The 16,065-nt window shown below is 50.1% G+C and overlaps 6 protein-coding genes across 6 annotated transcripts; 3 read left to right on the top strand and 3 right to left on the bottom strand.

The window, feature by feature from the left end:
- Positions 1-78: 78 nt before the first annotated feature.
- Positions 79-1,428, bottom strand: N7539_002144 (GYF domain-containing protein; the record flags this gene model as incomplete). The annotated part of the gene is made up of 1 exon (XM_056931747.1): positions 79-1,428. One exon carries the CDS (start codon positions 1,426-1,428, stop codon positions 79-81), a length of 1,350 nt encoding a protein of 449 aa, XP_056793778.1.
- Positions 1,429-1,706: 278 nt separating this feature from the next.
- N7539_002143 (polyubiquitin-binding protein UFD1) lies at positions 1,707-3,002 on the top strand (the record flags this gene model as incomplete). Its single annotated transcript, XM_056931746.1, has 4 exons — positions 1,707-1,709; positions 1,772-2,089; positions 2,152-2,179; positions 2,239-3,002. The coding sequence occupies 4 exons, from the start codon at positions 1,707-1,709 to the stop codon at positions 3,000-3,002; spliced, it is 1,113 nt and encodes a 370-aa protein (XP_056793777.1).
- A 508-nt stretch (positions 3,003-3,510) lies between these two features.
- On the top strand, positions 3,511-4,386 carry N7539_002142 (TMEM53 family protein; the record flags this gene model as incomplete). Its single annotated transcript, XM_056931745.1, has 1 exon — positions 3,511-4,386. The coding sequence occupies one exon, from the start codon at positions 3,511-3,513 to the stop codon at positions 4,384-4,386; it is 876 nt and encodes a 291-aa protein (XP_056793776.1).
- A 276-nt stretch (positions 4,387-4,662) lies between these two features.
- Positions 4,663-4,952, bottom strand: N7539_002141 (uncharacterized protein; the record flags this gene model as incomplete). Its single annotated transcript, XM_056931744.1, has 2 exons — positions 4,663-4,767; positions 4,875-4,952. 2 exons carry the CDS (start codon positions 4,950-4,952, stop codon positions 4,663-4,665), a joined length of 183 nt encoding a protein of 60 aa, XP_056793775.1.
- Positions 4,953-5,255: 303 nt separating this feature from the next.
- N7539_002140 (DUF4246 domain-containing protein) lies at positions 5,256-7,348 on the top strand (the record flags this gene model as incomplete). Its single annotated transcript, XM_056931743.1, has 3 exons — positions 5,256-5,446; positions 5,501-5,582; positions 5,666-7,348. 3 exons carry the CDS (start codon positions 5,256-5,258, stop codon positions 7,346-7,348), a joined length of 1,956 nt encoding a protein of 651 aa, XP_056793774.1.
- A 315-nt stretch (positions 7,349-7,663) lies between these two features.
- On the bottom strand, positions 7,664-11,419 carry N7539_002139 (DNA-directed RNA polymerase III core subunit RET1; the record flags this gene model as incomplete). The annotated part of the gene is made up of 2 exons (XM_056931742.1): positions 7,664-11,269; positions 11,357-11,419. The coding sequence occupies 2 exons, from the start codon at positions 11,417-11,419 to the stop codon at positions 7,664-7,666; spliced, it is 3,669 nt and encodes a 1,222-aa protein (XP_056793773.1).
- Between the last annotated feature and the right edge of the window lie 4,646 nt (positions 11,420-16,065).

Below are 16,065 nucleotides of genomic sequence, written 5' to 3'. Positions count from 1 at the left end.
TGATAGGCTTGGCGCTTCGTGCGGTTTCATTCGTGTTCGTCATATCAAGTTGAAGCTTGTTCTAACAGCCTCACTTCATCAAACAAAATTTGGTGACTGACTCCATTGTTGGGTGTCTCCCACCCGGCGAAATTCCACACCTTCTCCAAAATAGCCAGCGTCCTTCCAGGATTCCATAGTAGCAGTGTCGTACGGACCATGGGGATTTCCACCGTCGCGAGCGTCAGCCCATCGAAATTCCCACATCGTCGCGTTGGCCTCTGACGGGCCATCCTTCGATGTCACCGGTGGCTCTACCCAATCGTCACCGGTTTCGTTGCGATATTGCCGTGTCAAAAGCTCTCGCTCGGTGTCATAAATTTCGGGCTGACCCCGGCCCATAAGAATGTCGGCTGCTCCTGTGACAGCATCGATTGCTGTTCTACGGAGTTCATCATCGGGGTTTGCTTCCGTCATTTCAGCATCTTCTGAGGCCACGTTCTTCATTTTCTTTTTCTTGTTCTGCCACTTGGGCTTTCGCTGCAGGCCCTTTCCGAGTCGAGCCAAAGCCTCCAGTATCGTTTCACCGCGTTCAAGATGTGTGATTATTGTTTTCAGGGCGTCCGCTGTGAGAATATTTTCGTTGATGCGGTCCTGCTCCTTTCTCTCTTCCTCGCGCTTCTCGGCGGCTTCCTTTGCTTTTCGAATGTCCTTCTTAGACAGACCATCTAGCCAAGTATCGTAGACAGCATCTGGGTCGACGGCTTTACGAACGTAGTTGCCCTGGTCATCAAAACGACCCTCCTCTTGCTCCGTCCTCATGTTGAAGGCATCCAGCAATGGAGCGTTTTTCTTTTTGGCGCCTGCACCTAGCTCCTCGTCGATTTCTTCGTCGATCTTTGCGCGCTCTTCCTCCGCGACATCGCTCTCACTTTGCTCATCTTCGTCAACGTCGATTTCATCGGGACCTTTGCTCAAGTCTGCATGCATAGCCTTTCCGCCTTTGGAGGTCACATCTTGGCCTTCGATCTCGTCGTCGCGCAAGAAACGGACGTTCTTTTTGTTCTTTCGCAATGCTTCATCCGCGTCGATTTCCTCCTCACCAAAGTCATCCTGTAACTCCGCGAACATATCATCGTCCTCGGCGTCATGCTGTCGACGCTTCTGTTCGGACTTCTTTTCGATGCGCGCCGAAAACCCCTCGTTCTCACTGTCTGAATCGTAGCCGTCGATATTGACTGCCTTTCTGCGCACTTTTTGTCCTCTTTTTCCAATCTCGTCTGCGTCTAGAAATTGATCTTCGTCGAGTGTATCAGGCGCAAGCGCGGAAGGATTACGGAGGTCGAAACGAGGCTTCTTGCTGTCCGGGCTTGTGTCGTCATCTTGTGCATGATGGGTTCGCGTGAACTCCTCTCCTGCTCGTTTCGGACGAGGTTGAGTGCTGGCCATGACAACGTCGAGGCGCTTCCTGTCAAAGTTGTTCGTGGAATGAATGCGCCGAGTCTGGGCAAGCTCCAGGTGTTTGTCGTTTGGTTTGCAGCTCCGCCTGGGGACGGAACGGAACGGAAAATTAGCGCGGAGCCAACTTGCGTCACTCATCCGCGGCTTTGGCTAAGCTGTGACTAGCCAACTGCAAGAGCTTGATCCTTTACTGATCCTCTGATATTGCCAACGCACCCGTCCCCCACCTTGACGAGGTGACCAGCTTGAGATCTTTCCCTTGAATCATGGTGAGCTCAAAAAAATTATATATATGTGATTATTGATTCGCGCACCGCCTAACTGTTCCCAGTTTCGACCTGGTTATTGGCCGGACGACCCCATGGAGGGCGTCCTCGGTGGCAGTATGATGCGGCCAGGTGCAGCTCCCCGTCGCTTCGATGAATACTATCGGTGCTATCCCGTTGCCATGCTTCCCGGTCCTGAGCGAGAGAACGTCAACCATGGTGGCAAAGTCATCATGCCGCCAAGTGCTTTGGACAAGCTTACTCGACTCCATATCACATACCCGATGCTTTTTGAGCTTCACAATGGTGCCAAGGAGAGAATGACACATGCTGGTGTTCTGGAGTTCATTGCCGAAGAGGGAAAGATCTATCTACCATTCTGGGTAAGCTCCGTAGTTTCTCCCAGCCAAAGCGACGGGTGCTGACAACCATCTGCGTCTTCCAGCTTATGCAAACCTTACTTTTGGAGCCGGGTGATTTGCTACAAATCAAGTCGACCGACCTTCCCCGGGCCAATTCATCAAGCTTCAAGCGCAATCAACGGCGTTTCTTGACATCAGCGATCCCAAGGCCGTTTTGGAGAACGCCTTCCGCAATTTCTCCTGCTTAACGAAAGGGGACGTCTTCACCTTTGCATACAATGACCAAGTCTATGAGATGGCAGTATTGGAGACCAAGCCATCGGGAAGCAAAAACGCGATATCTGTTCTCGAGACCGATCTGGAAGTTGATTTTGCCGCGCCGGTGGGATATGAGGAGCCACAACGAACTAGTGGAGCTAGTACACCGGGAAGTGTTGTCAAGAAAGGAAAACTGCCTGCCGGAGGGCTGCTACATCATCAGGGTACCATGGCACAGTCGATCAACTATGCAGCCATTGCACCGGAGTCGACAGCTGCCGCATCTGGCGCCAAAGCTGTGTCCTCTAATTTCTTGTCCGAAGGTCAACGATTGAATGCCAAGAAGGGCAGCAAGGCACCAACTCCACAGGCTAGCACTCCCACTCCAGGCACTGCAAATCCCCAAAGGCCTCCCCCAACTCGTAGGACAAATGGCCCTCAACCTTTGCGACTACCCCCGAATCAGCTGTTCTTTGGATACGCCATCAAGCCACCAAAGCGCCGGGATGAGAACGGACGGTTAGTTCCTGAAGATCAACCTAAATTCCAAGGAATTGGACAAACCCTGCGTGGGAAGAAGAAGGATGAGGGAACCATGACCCCAACTTCGGGCAGTGAAGTCGACAGTCAGGCAGGCAAATCAAGCGGCCGTACACTTGGTCGCAGAAAGCGGTAAATGTGTGTGTCTTGAATTTTTCTATCTTTACCATTCCTTTTTGGAACACGAAATACGAAAACATCGCAAAGGAGACGCTCTAGAACGCGTGGTCGAGGGTTTATTTGCGCTGGCATAGCGAGGATTGGGCGTTTCCGGGTCTTTACGATATATTGATGAATTCACAAACCTCGATACTAGTCGAGATGAAAAGCTTCCATTGCTGTATCTAGCCCGTTTTTTCCGAGGGGCATACATGCCCCTAACTGGCGAGTCAAAGCGTAGGCATGCTATCTTGCTGTAGGCTCGAACCATTAAGCTTGTAGTTAATCCAGACTCTGCGATAAGTCAATCTGAGTCTATTTGACATATTGAGAAAAAGTACACACACACTGCCTTCAGGCAATTCCCTAGCAAATGATAGGACTGGATGTACTGGTTGCCGACTACTTTAGCGCGGACGGGAATACGACTAGTCTCGCCACTCGATTTATCCCCTTCTTACTTCTTCCATATACATCACCCAAATATGTTGGTAACAAGCGCTTCAGAGAGTTTGGTGGGTGATCCCCTGGCGCTTTTTGTTCAACTTGGCCCTTCGGTCTACATGCATGATCCGAAATCGGGCACTGCTCCCAATGATGGTCAGCCGGTGATCCTCCTTGCATTCTGGATGGATGCGCCCGCTCGTGCACTATCCAAATACGTCGTTGAATATACTCGCATAGTTCCATCCGCGCGAATCATATTCCTGCGCAGCGCATCCAATGATTTCTTCCTCCATGCAACAGCTAGAGCGCAGCAGGCTCGACTGGGGCCCGCGATCGCAGCTCTCCGCAGTTCCGTGACCCCCGACTGTCCCGTGTTTATGCATATCTTCTCCAACGGAGGTTTATTCCGGACTACACATCTGCTTAAAGCCTATCGTCAGGCTACAGGGAGACCACTTCCGATCTCATCCATGGTCATTGATAGCGCGCCCGGCACTGCGAGTATAATAGCTGCAATGAAAGCATTCTCCTTTGCAATGCCCCGATTCTGGATCTTGCGCTGGTTGAGTAAGGGCATCTTGTTGATGATGCTCGCCGTCATCAAGCTCTATCAGACAAGTTTCCGGATTCCCAATGCAATAAAAGTTGCCCGGGAGGAGATCAATGATCAAAACCTTGTTCAGCCTGCAAATGCAGAGGGAACACTCACTCGGTGCTATATCTACTCTAGTACTGACGAGCTCGTGGACTGGCGAGATATTGAGAGACACGCGTCAGATTCGGAGGCTTGCGGTTGGACAGTCCATCGCGAGAGATTCCACGGAACGCCTCATGTAGGCCACATGCGAGTGCAGCCCGAAAGATACTGGTCCATAATTCGGGAGCATTTGCAACTGAAGAAGCCTAAGCAATGACAGGCATTTGAGCATAATGGATGATAATCGAGCAACTGCGACGGGTTTCGGTACCCATTCTCCACCATTCTGCTGTTCTCTGAATCGACAGCGTCATGTCGGGAGCTTGGATGGGTGCGCTAGGACAAAGTTGTTGCGCTCTGGCTGGCATCTGGCACAGTGGCGAAACTAGAGTTATACTCCCCTGACGCTTTGGCCACTCACGATGCTAATTCGAAGCAAAAAAAGTACACTTGGACGTTGTCTGGCAGATCAACTCTGAGAGACCTGCTCGATCTATGCCGGATGTGAGTAGAGTGTTGCCGCAATGAAATATTCTCGAATTTTACCAGCGTTGAGCTTCTGTTCGGGCTTGGCTTGGACTGTGCCGTTCTCCTCGAACTGCAAATCATGTGCAACTCACGTCCAAGTGATCTTCTAGTGTGGAGACCCTGGAGTCTTCTTTGCGGTTTCTTCTTTAAACCCTGGAGTTAGTTGACTCCATCCACCGGAGCTGAAACCCGCTCCCTTGCCCAACCAACAGTCTTCGGGCCTTGACGTAGTCGGATGTCGGTAGAAGTAGACATGACGACGAAAGTGATACATCATTGATGGCGGAATCAGTTGAGAGATGACAAACTACTTTCCCTCGACGAGGCTCGTGCTGTTTTCCAGCTCTCCTCTCATCGACGATCGAACATCTCTGCCAATCCCTCACTTTTCTCTACGCCCTTACCCCGAGAAATTCAACCTTGTACCTGATTGTTTTTGCTCCCAAGCAGGCTTGGGCAGACGAGGTGATCCTTTCCCCCCACTTGTTGCCTTCGGAATCAATAGTGACTTGCTCACAATTCTGGCTTTCAAAATCTCGGTCAATCACAACCAGCACCATGTTCCAACACAGTGTCAACGGCGACATCTTCTTCAAGGACAGGAAAAGCAAAGGGAGTCGGCTTCTATTGCCTGGATATGGCCGCCCCCTGGACTTTTCGCCCACAGAGAAAAACATATACGGTGTTGAAAGCCGAAGCATGTTTCCGTCCGCTCTGGACGATCGGGACATCGAAAACGGCTATACGGAGTACGGAATGCTTTTGACTCTGTTGATGATGGAACCAGTACTGATTCATCCCAGACTACCGGCTCAGACGTTGCGTGAAATTGGGATGATGCGGGTGATGGAAGACTTGACCGATATACCTGAATGGTGGGAAAAGGTATGGTCATACACGAGCCTTTCTGCTTCAAGGCTGGCTATCTGTCACTGTAAATGACGAACTGACTTGCTCATTGCAATTAGATTAATGACCCACGTACTGCTGACAGCTGGAAAGAGAAGGCCTTGGATAGTGGAGCTGACATCACCCCGAACATGGCAAATTGGATTATTGATGAACTCAAATTCAAAGCCATGGTCTACGCTATGAGTCAAGCTGTCGGTTTATATAACGGTTCCATTACCAAATCCGACTCGGTCATGCTCCAGTCACTCCTTGAGAGATTGCGAATTGATGTCAGAGAACTGGATTACTCTGAGCCCGAGCTTCAATTCTTCCACCCAGGTATTTTGGGGAGGCAACGAGACCTTCTGGCAGTGGCACTCTACCCACTTGTGTACGGCAAGACTCGAATACTGCCGGACCGAATCCTGAAATTGGATGAGGCCTTGACTTTCGCTGGTCAGGGCGAGGTCATTGGTGTGCCTAGAGAGTCTGGGCTGACCCGAGAGGACATGGCCTGGCGAGTAGCGGCAAGAGAAGATATTCAAGTGCGGCCTTACAGTCGTAACTTTCAAATGTTGCCAGCAGACCTCGAGCTTGGAGAAGACAGTCGTTGGCATTTTGTTTCATATATCAACAATCTGCATCCGGAGAAACATCGCCATATTTATAAGCTCATTGAGGATGCATTTAACTGTATCATTCCGCAGTTGAACATGGCCATGACACCGCTCAAAGATCCCCTCCACTCTCGTGCAAGAATCGAGTATCGCAAAGCTGAATACCATCCCATCTCTGAGAATGTTCGTCATTCCGAGCCGCAAATCAAGCCCAAAGAAACACAAAGTGAGTTTGAACAACGATATGAAACGTGGAGAGGTGAGAATTTCGAAGCTGTTCAGCCTGATGTGGGCACCTTTATACCTTGGGCTGTGCCGCACGGTCTAGCAGGCAAGCTTCCTGCGGACTTGCCGAGCGCGGTTCGCATAGAGCGGGAAGTGTCCTTGAATGATGACTACGGAAATCGTGGACTTCAAGTCATCACAAGAATCATCAGTATTGATCTCAACCCGGGCGAGCCCTACTGGCAATCGGACTGGCACCTTGATGGGCAAATGGTGGGTACATGGAAAGAACCCGTCCTTCCGGAAAGGAGACTCAGGCTTGCAAAACTGACGGTGGGAAATTCGCAGAACGAACATATATGTACCTCCGCATACATCATGTTCGAAAATGATAACCTCGAAGATCCTGTCATCGAGTTTCGGAGCCATGTCGAAAGAGTCGCACTAAGCGAGGTCGAACACGATCCTCAAGACTTCATCTGGTTGAAGCAAGTCTTTGGTCTCTGCAATGGCGAACCGGCAATACAACGTCCAGGATCTATCAAATGCAGGGTAGGTCGCTCGGTCATATTTCCTAGCACTGTTCAATATCGATTCACCCACTACGAGCTCAAAGACAAATCGAGGGCTGGACATGCCCGTGCATTGGTCTTCTTCCTGATCGATCCCAACATCCGGATCATCTCGACAGCTAATTGCCCGCCTCAGCGGCTTGACTGGACTCTTGACATCCGAGGGGACGAGGAGGATAAGAAGGCGGCAATGGTTGCCATTGCTCTGGACAACCGTGACAAGAAAGACGCCATGCCAATGTCGTTGGATGAGGCTTTGAAGCTAAGATACGAGTTCTTGAGCGAGCTTATCGAGTTCACAAAGTACCAGCAGGTCGCATTTGAATCGCCAATCTTGGAGCTCTGAGACGGCGAAAGCTTGGAAGAAGCTGCAATGGCGTGGACGAGAAGGGCACGCTGTGATTGGACTCAATTGCTCGCGTGCGTCGGTTACCGGTTTCAACTTTCTGGCTCTAATACGCGTCCAAGGCTAGATGTGAAGCTTTACAAGATACTTTGTTTGAAGCCAATAGAGTGTTTAAATCTTCGAATCGCCGCGCTATGCCGTTTCGCATGGGAATATGTGTACACATTGAAAAAAGAACCTCCTCCATGCGCCTGTGGTTTGCAACGTTATACAAAACTTCAGTCGGGAACCCAAAGCCAAAGATTGTTGTCTTATTTAACAGCCCTTCATCTCAGGGAACTCGTCATCAAGCTTGAGGCGAGCAGCAACGTTCATACTCATCAGCTCCTGGATTAGAAGTTTCGCGGCGTAAGGGATGGTCATCTTCACGACAGACCGAGATGACTTGCACCCGGGACACCAATTGAGGTAGCCCATGAAGCCGCACTTCTCACAGATGTCGACTTCGTGAACATCAGAAGAGATCATCAGACGCTCTAATAGAAGCTGACTGGTTCCGTAGGCAATAAGACAGTCACGTTCCATCTCACCGAGACGGAGACCACCGTCACGCGAACGTCCCTCCGTGGGCTGCCGGGTTAATGTAGCCTTGGGACCACGAGCCCGCGAGTGCATCTTATCCTGCACCATGTGCTTGAGCTTCTGGTAATAGATAGGACCAGTGAAGACGTAGAAAGGCAAGGGCTCGCCTGTAATACCGGAGGTGAGCATGTCTTTGCCACCATAACTGAAGCCGTGATCAATCAAGATTTGCGACATCTCCTGAACAGGACTGCCGCCAAAACAGGTACCGTAACCGTGCTGGCCAGATAGGACACCGGCCTTGCCAGCGACCAGCTCCAACATTTTGCCGACTGTCATTCGCGAAGGGAAACCGTGGGGGTTCATGATGATATCAGGGTTGATGCCAGAATCAGTGAACGGCATGTCCACCTGGTCAGCAATAATACCAACCACACCCTTCTGTCCGTGACGAGAGGAGAACTTGTCACCAACTTCGGGGCGACGAGTCTGCCGTGTCAGGACCTTGAGCAGCTGTGTCTCACCTTCTGTGGCCGACACCATGACTTTGTCGATGTATGCTGGGTCGGGCAGTTTGTATGTCATGGGTGTTGCTTGCCAGGTGAGCGGCTTGTTTGAATCACCGCCCAAGCCTGTCGTATGAGCTGAGTCCGGGGTCACCTTGTTGATGTAGACCTCGCCACTCTTCACCTCTTCACCCACTGCAGCAAGACCGTCGCTCTCCAGAAGAGCGTGCTTACGAATAGGGGCATCGTTCTCAAACTCTGGTGGGTTAAGTCGATCCTTCAATCCGTTGGGATAACTCTTGAGATTTGTGACGTATTTCTTGTAGACCTGGCATCGACCGAATCCGCGGTCTACGGAACCCTTGTTCAAAACAAGAGCATCCTCAATATCATATCCGGAGTAACTCATAACAGCAACAGTTGCGTTCTGACCGGCGGGCAGTTGGTCGTATTTGACCAGCTCAATCGTTCGCGACTTGACCATCGGTTTCTGAGGATAGACCATGAGATAGAGAATGGAGTCAATTCGCTGGAATTGGTTCGAGGCAATCGCTCCAATCGCTTGTTTACCCATGGCACATTGGTAAGTGTTACGAGGTGACTGGTTGTGGTGAGGGTAGGGAATGAGGCCAGCTACGGCACCCAAGACCGTGAAAGGTTCGATTTCGAGATGAGTATGGGCCTCGTTGATATCTTTTTCGTAAATTGAAATATACGAATCGTTCTCTTCGTTCACGTCAAGATATTCGACAAGACCTTGTGCAAGAAAATCATCGAATTGCATCCTGCCGTCTCTTAATTTCTGCAGGTGGTGCCGTCGGACGCGTGACTTCCCATTCTCAACGATGATGAGAGGTCTGCAAATCCGGCCGTCGTCGGTCGCAAGGTGGACGGCACGCTGGTGGTGATTGATGTAGATACTGACAAATTCTGAAATTCGACCCATCCGACGAAGTCGACGGAAGGCATTGAGGAAGTATTTGGGTCGTCGTGTCAAGGCCGTTGGTGTACCATTAATGGAGATACTGTAGCTCCCCGGGGCGTAAATTTGCATTCCACTGACGGTTGAGATATCTTCGGCCCCGAGCATGAAAATTAAATTTCTCACGGGGCCTTCCTCGTCGTTGGTGGTGATATGTGTCATAAGAGCCAAGTTTTTGACCAGACCGCAAGCTTCACCTTCAGGTGTATCTGCAGGACAAAGCATACCAAACTGTGACGGCTGCAAGGCACGAGGACCGGAGACCTTACGGGTCTTCTCGAATTGACTGCTAATTCGGGTCATCATACCAAGCGCAGCGATATAGCTGAGTCGGCTAAGAACGTGGGTCACACCAGCACGTTCCATGCGGAAACGCTTCAGACTCCAGTTGCCTGTGGAAATTGCCCGATTCATGCCCTGCGTGATGTGATTTCCGTGCATACTGACAACACTCCACGCGTCGAATTGCTCCGCTCGATTGCGCTTGTTGAGGACCTTGTCAATGTTCATCTTGATATCGAAACAGAACTTTTTGAACAAATCTTCGAAGAGAAGTGCCAGTAATTGACCAGCCAACTCCAGGCGCTTGTTACCCAAGTAGTCGCGATCATCGACCAGAGCTGGATCATTCTTCGCCATCAGGACACGACGAGCCATGTGGGCCACGTAGATGGCCTTTGGACGGAAGTTCATGTCCTTGACTTCGATGTGGGAAATAATGACGGATGCGATAGCCTCAACCGCCTCCTGCACATGAGTGCGCCGGTATGCACCAGTCTTGCGGTTGATCTTGATGCGAGCTCCGATCCAATCCAAAGCCTGCTGTTGCGTGAAAATGCCAAGATTGAACGCTTCTTCAAAGTTGATGGCAAAGTCGTCCTGATACAGGCTGTCTGATCCGGCGACCAGCTGTAAAATTTCTTTGTCGGTGTGGATGCCCATGGCTTTGAGTAACACCACAATGGGAATGTCATCACTTAACACATTGTGTTTGACGTAAAGGCGATCCTTCTTGAGAACAATGTAACTCTTGGACTTGCGCTCGTTGGAAGAACTGGTGACTGAAGCTTGAACTATCTCTTTCTTGGGGTCCGTCTCGACGATGATTCGATTCTTGCTCAGCTGTTCCTGTACGAGAATGACCTTCTCGGTTCCATTCACGACAAAATAACCACCAGGGTCCAGGGGACACTCGTTCAAGACTGTCATCTGTGCAGGTGTCTTGTTCGCCAGAACGCATTTAGAGCTTCGCAGCATGATCGGCATACGGCCAATGGAGACTCCGCGACGGATGACGCGTTGCCGGCCACGAACATACTCAAAGTCGACCAAGATGGGCGCGGCGTAAGTGGTGTCTCGGAGGCGACACTCCTGAGGAGTGACGTCCGACTGAAAGTCAATGCCCGCGTCTTGGGTCTCGTCTGCACGTCGCGGAGATCCGACATAAATGTCCGTAAACTTGATGTAAAACTGATGGTCCACATCGCTGCGAATAGTAGAGCTGGACTCGACGATTTTCTTGAGCTGTACTTCGACAAAGTAGTTGTATGAGTCGATGTGCTGTTTCACAAGACCCTTCACCTTCAGAAACGCCGGCAACAGGTTCCACTTGTCCCTAGCCGTGTCAATCGGGTCTGTGAGCGATTTGTTGTAATAGAAGGGCTCCAGGAGTGCATCAAAGGGATCCTTGTGTTTGTAACTGGATCCCTCCTCTTCCGTCATTTCGGGCTTATTTGCGTCAGCCTCGACATCGGCTTCTCCATTTTCAGTCTCAGCGGCGGGCAGGTGGGATTCTTTGGCGATAGAAGAGCGCTTTCGCTGTGCTGTTGAATTAGGCGCATTCGGAGTAGCCTATTGTCGTGCAATCAATCTTCATTTAGCATGCTGCTATTTCACATCTAGCGCAGTTTGACGGAGTGGAAAAAAAAGTTTTGCTACCTCTGAGGACCGCCTCGGTTTGGCCGTTGGCGGGGCCTGTGGCCGCCTGCGTGCGGGTGGCATAGTCGTTGACTGACTGAGATATGAGGCCTGTGAATTTACGACTCTCTCAGTTCGTCAAGGACGTCGAGTAAGCCACTCAGCTTTTAATCAATTTGATGCTGGTGGAGGGGAAAGCCGACGGGACGGGGAGAAATTTGGAGATTGCTTTGCTAATCGATCAGCTATCACCCCGAAGCGGTAACAGGGTGCCCACTTATGTTGCCTGAGGCGACAAGCCCACCGCGAAAGCCTTATCGCTTCGACCAAGCGGCAACCGACGCAACTGATAGTCCTGTAGATGTTCGATGGCTGCGCCGAGGTATTTCTACGCGAGTCAGTGCTTGGCACTTCAATAGTATTTGGTCGTCTAGGATTTGCGAAAATCTGCAGTGAAATCTCTAAAAATAAGAGGAGCGTCGGCGTCGTGCCGCAACTCTTGATTATGTAACTAGGGAAGTCATTGCCAACAAGCATTAGCCACATGAGGTCATATACGTGTTTGGAATTCTGAAGAAAGTCAGACAATCAATCTCACGAATAAGGTATGTTTCGAGAGATGGCCTTGACTGATTCAAAATTTGCTTTGCCTTACTTGTGCTTGAATCGTGGATGCGTGGCCTCACCTGGTTACCAGACCTGGCAACATGCGCACTATTGGAATCGATCAGCTCACAGGGGCGTGTCTGGAATTGACTGATGAACGGCCATATGGTAGCATGGATTGAAGAAAATACCTACCCTACCTCAGTCTCTCGACCGTTTGCGGCCGCAAGATAACGATACTTCATGCTTTATACGATCTTGATGTCAGCACAGCGATTATGGGGCGTCCTTCGATATTTTGTCGATCCATCCTTTTTCCAAACTATTGGCCAGAGGGCCATCGAGTCCCGTCCACCTGCCATTATTGCTGATAAGTTACAGGCACCTAGATACTTGTAGAAACTTACCGTGCGTTCTCATCGTGTGTGATCAATCGGATATATTGGCCCTCGAGGTCAACCAGTCAGGTAGGTCCTTCAGTACAACGTATCAGTTCAAGTCGTGGCGTTTCGATCTTGGAACAAACAACTTGGTTGGACTTGTATCGAGTCTATCGACTCGGTCGCTTTTCAGAACTCCCTCACGTGGTATGCTTCCAATTCGTGCCGCCACATTTCAATATGGCTGCATCCCTGCGCTCCTTTCTGGGCTTTAACCCCGAAGTATGCACTGTTCGGGCCATCCGGTCTGAGACCTGTCACTTCCTCCACGGCCCCGGTGATTAACGTGCAGCTCTACGATCGTCATCCCCGAAAGAGAACACGATCGGTCAAAGCGGAATAGCCAAGCAAAACTACCAAGCTCCAGTGCCTCAACAGAATCGGTGAACTTTTCTCCCCGGAAGTAGCTGGAACTACTTTGGAAATGGTGGCCATACGAGGACCGGGCATTGTACAGTACTACAATCTGCGCTATGGCCAGTACACATTATTGAGGCAGTCACTTGACTCACTCAACACGACTAACTGATCGTGTTCCAGGATGGACGAATATCCCACTAAGTAAGTCACCGAGAAGTTCAAAGCTAGCCATGTCTTTAGGCCGACAGACAGCCATTTCTAGCATTCGGTCTCGATGCATGGCGTGTGTCTGATGTCTGTTAGGTGTCAACTGCATGAGTGTTAGGAAAGCCAAAGCCGGAGCACTGGGCCCGACAGCCCTAAGTATTCCCATATTGTACCCAACCGATTGCTTGCAAGATAAAGATTGAACGTTCTCCACAGTCCACAGTCCACACACTCATCAACTGTGCATTAGGACTTGAAACATTCTAAGCGATTAGAATAGAGGGGCTCTTGCCTCGCAATGGAAAAATCACATACAGAACAACGACAGTGATTGGTTGTGGCTGCTCTTCTCTTAGCTGGACTCGAGTTCCGCTGTTGAGGGTACTGTAGAAGCACAGAAGCAAAAGCGAACAACGAGGGGTTATCCTGCAGTATCTCCACCTGAAGTTATGCTCGTCATTCGGCGGATCGGGGAGCTCCAAGCGCCACGCTTAGCATGGATAACTGGCCTTGCTTTCACCGCTTGTCTGACTCAAGTGGAGGAGGGTTCTCATATGTAATGGACCATCAGTTGGCGAGAAATCCGAAGGTTCCAGCCTGTCGGACGCTCCAATGTGGACTTTCTACCGCACTACTACCGTATTCTTGCTTCGATGAGTGTACCGCAGAGTATCGGAGGAGCTTGTCGGCCGTCGAAGGGTCCAAGACCAGTTGTAATGGGTTGTCTTTGTTATTTTCCCCTGGGAGATCAGAGGAGCACCCGACCGCTTGTTCGGCGACCCTGGTCATGAACAGGGGATTAGCAATCCATGGTTAGGTCCTGTCTGTGTGGCAATCCACGTCCGCTTGGCTTGACCTTTCACGCCAACGACTGTACTCATGTACTGAGAGCTGCGGAAGCGAGTCTCCACGGGCGCAGCTCCACCACTGTCCAGGCCTCCAGGTTGTCTTCACTCTTCAGTCTCATGGAACTGAACACATCTGGACTATGAAAGAGTTGATTCAGGTAGACGACAAAGGACTATGAGATGCTCATAGACGAATTGTCTAGTGCTTTATAACATGATCTGTGTGAGAATCCGTGAAGGTTCGAATTGGTATATAGTGCCCACCGTTTAATTGTTCTAACCTTATTGCACTTCAGTGGCGTGGAATCAATATTACTTACATATTACAAATACGTGACTCCCGTATAAATCATCAAACGAGCTATATAAGTGCGACTGCATACGATAAGATCAACGTACTGTTAATACATTACAAATTTAGCAAGATCATAAGCGGTTTGGTGTCAAAAGTGGATTGAACAATAATCTGGTGGGCACTGTATACTCCTATTACCTACCTTAGTCAGGTAGTCATGCACTAGTGGCTCACACGTGACACGTCAATGGACCGGGAGGACGTGGCATACTTTAACGAAACTGCTTCGGCAACATAATATTACCTGATCGACTTGAACCCCCTCCTAGTCACGGTAAGCAGTTTCAACAGAACGGATACGAGGTTACACAGGGGACCTCCGATGTTTGAGAGTAAGACAGCAAATTCAGTTCATGTCAAATCTCAGTGGAAGTTATGATCTACAGATCTAGTACATGTTTTCAGAGACAATACCTACTAGTTATAACTTACCAGTAACTAACGTACCTATACTACCTCTTACTACTTTAGTACTTAGTATGTAATTAATACATGTATTTATATACATACCTACCTTACCCACCTACATAAGTGCTGTCACTGACTCACTCCTGTGTGAGTGTGTGCTAGTGTGGTATGTAAGTGTGTATAGGTACGAGGTTATGGAGCAGTGGAGCATTTGAGTGTGTTCTAAGCGCGCCCTTTGATCGCACTCGATCTAGAACTCAGGCTCTCTCTCTACCCCGGGCGTTGGTTCGTTCACTGGGTAGCCGTCTGACAAGACTAACCACGACTAAAAAGAAAGTGATCCGCCGTGATCTCTGCATCGTCGTTCTTGTTGGTCAACACCGTCTTACATTTGTCACACTCCCGTGGGTCTCCACTTGGGCGTGCAAAGAGTGAAACTCTTACTGTACTTGCAGCATTGAAGTGCAGTGGTGCACTACTGCAGCACACACGGGGTGACGGGGCGACCTAGCAATCACTAGCGGTCGTCGTCTGCTTTGAGTCATACTTCGACCGGACTCGAGTCGAGGCTGGCTGGTGTAATCGTACTGGCCACCTCGTCTACCACCCGGCAGGGCTGGTGACAACACATTCTGACGACGTTGTCGATCCCACTGGTGAATGACTGAGTTTCTGGTTCTAATGGTGTTCAAATTTTATTGTCTCGCTATGATCCTCATCACGAGATGTTATCACATTTAGATCTGTGCTTTTCTTGGATCCCGTCTGGGGTGGTGAAGGACCGGAGGATCTAAATACTTGTATCGAGTTTCCCCGGTCCCGGTAGTAGTTCATAACTTCATGGAAACGCAGTTTTCAGCAAGCACAGTAAATATCCACACGCAATCGAGGGCTGTATCTTTCAGCATCGCGGCTCTTCAGAAGGAGTGAGGTATTTCCCATGTACTAATCCCCTCGTTCAACACTCTCACAGCCGCCTAAAATTCCATGGAAGCTATAACGGTAGTATATTTATTACTTACTCACTAAGGTTACCCTCTACTATACTTTACGGCGTGAGCCTACTATACTCCAGTACTGCCCGCCACTCCTAGTCTTACTCTACAACCCTCTCGCCTCAAGCCAGGAGCAGCTCTTTCCTTGCGGCATAACATGCCCTGCGTAGGGCCATCTCCGATTCTATCAAATTCCAGTACAGAGACTGTAAATGGGCAAACCCCCAATGATGAAGCTAATCTCACATCCCGGCCAGGGTCAGGGAGGTGGTGAGCACCGCTTTGTTGTACAAGGCGGAACTACTCCAATCAAACTGCCTCGTTGGATGCCTCCGATCAGCTTCCGACAGCAGTAGAGGACGGACCCATCCAGCTGCAGTAACCGTTAGAATCTTGACCCTGTGCACAGGAAGCAGACAAAGACCCCCGGGACCTCACCAGACGAGAACCCATGCTTCATCAGGTGCCGCCATACGGCTCCATGACCGCATCGCCCTTCACCCCAGGGCCG

This window comes from Penicillium diatomitis (genome assembly GCF_028827545.1).
Source record: "Penicillium diatomitis strain IBT 30728 chromosome Unknown utg000002l_segment0_segment0, whole genome shotgun sequence".
Classification (NCBI taxonomy): domain Eukaryota; kingdom Fungi; phylum Ascomycota; class Eurotiomycetes; order Eurotiales; family Aspergillaceae; genus Penicillium; species Penicillium diatomitis.
The sequence above is the reverse complement of the archived record's forward strand: the minus strand, read 5'-3'. Positions and strand labels throughout refer to the sequence as shown.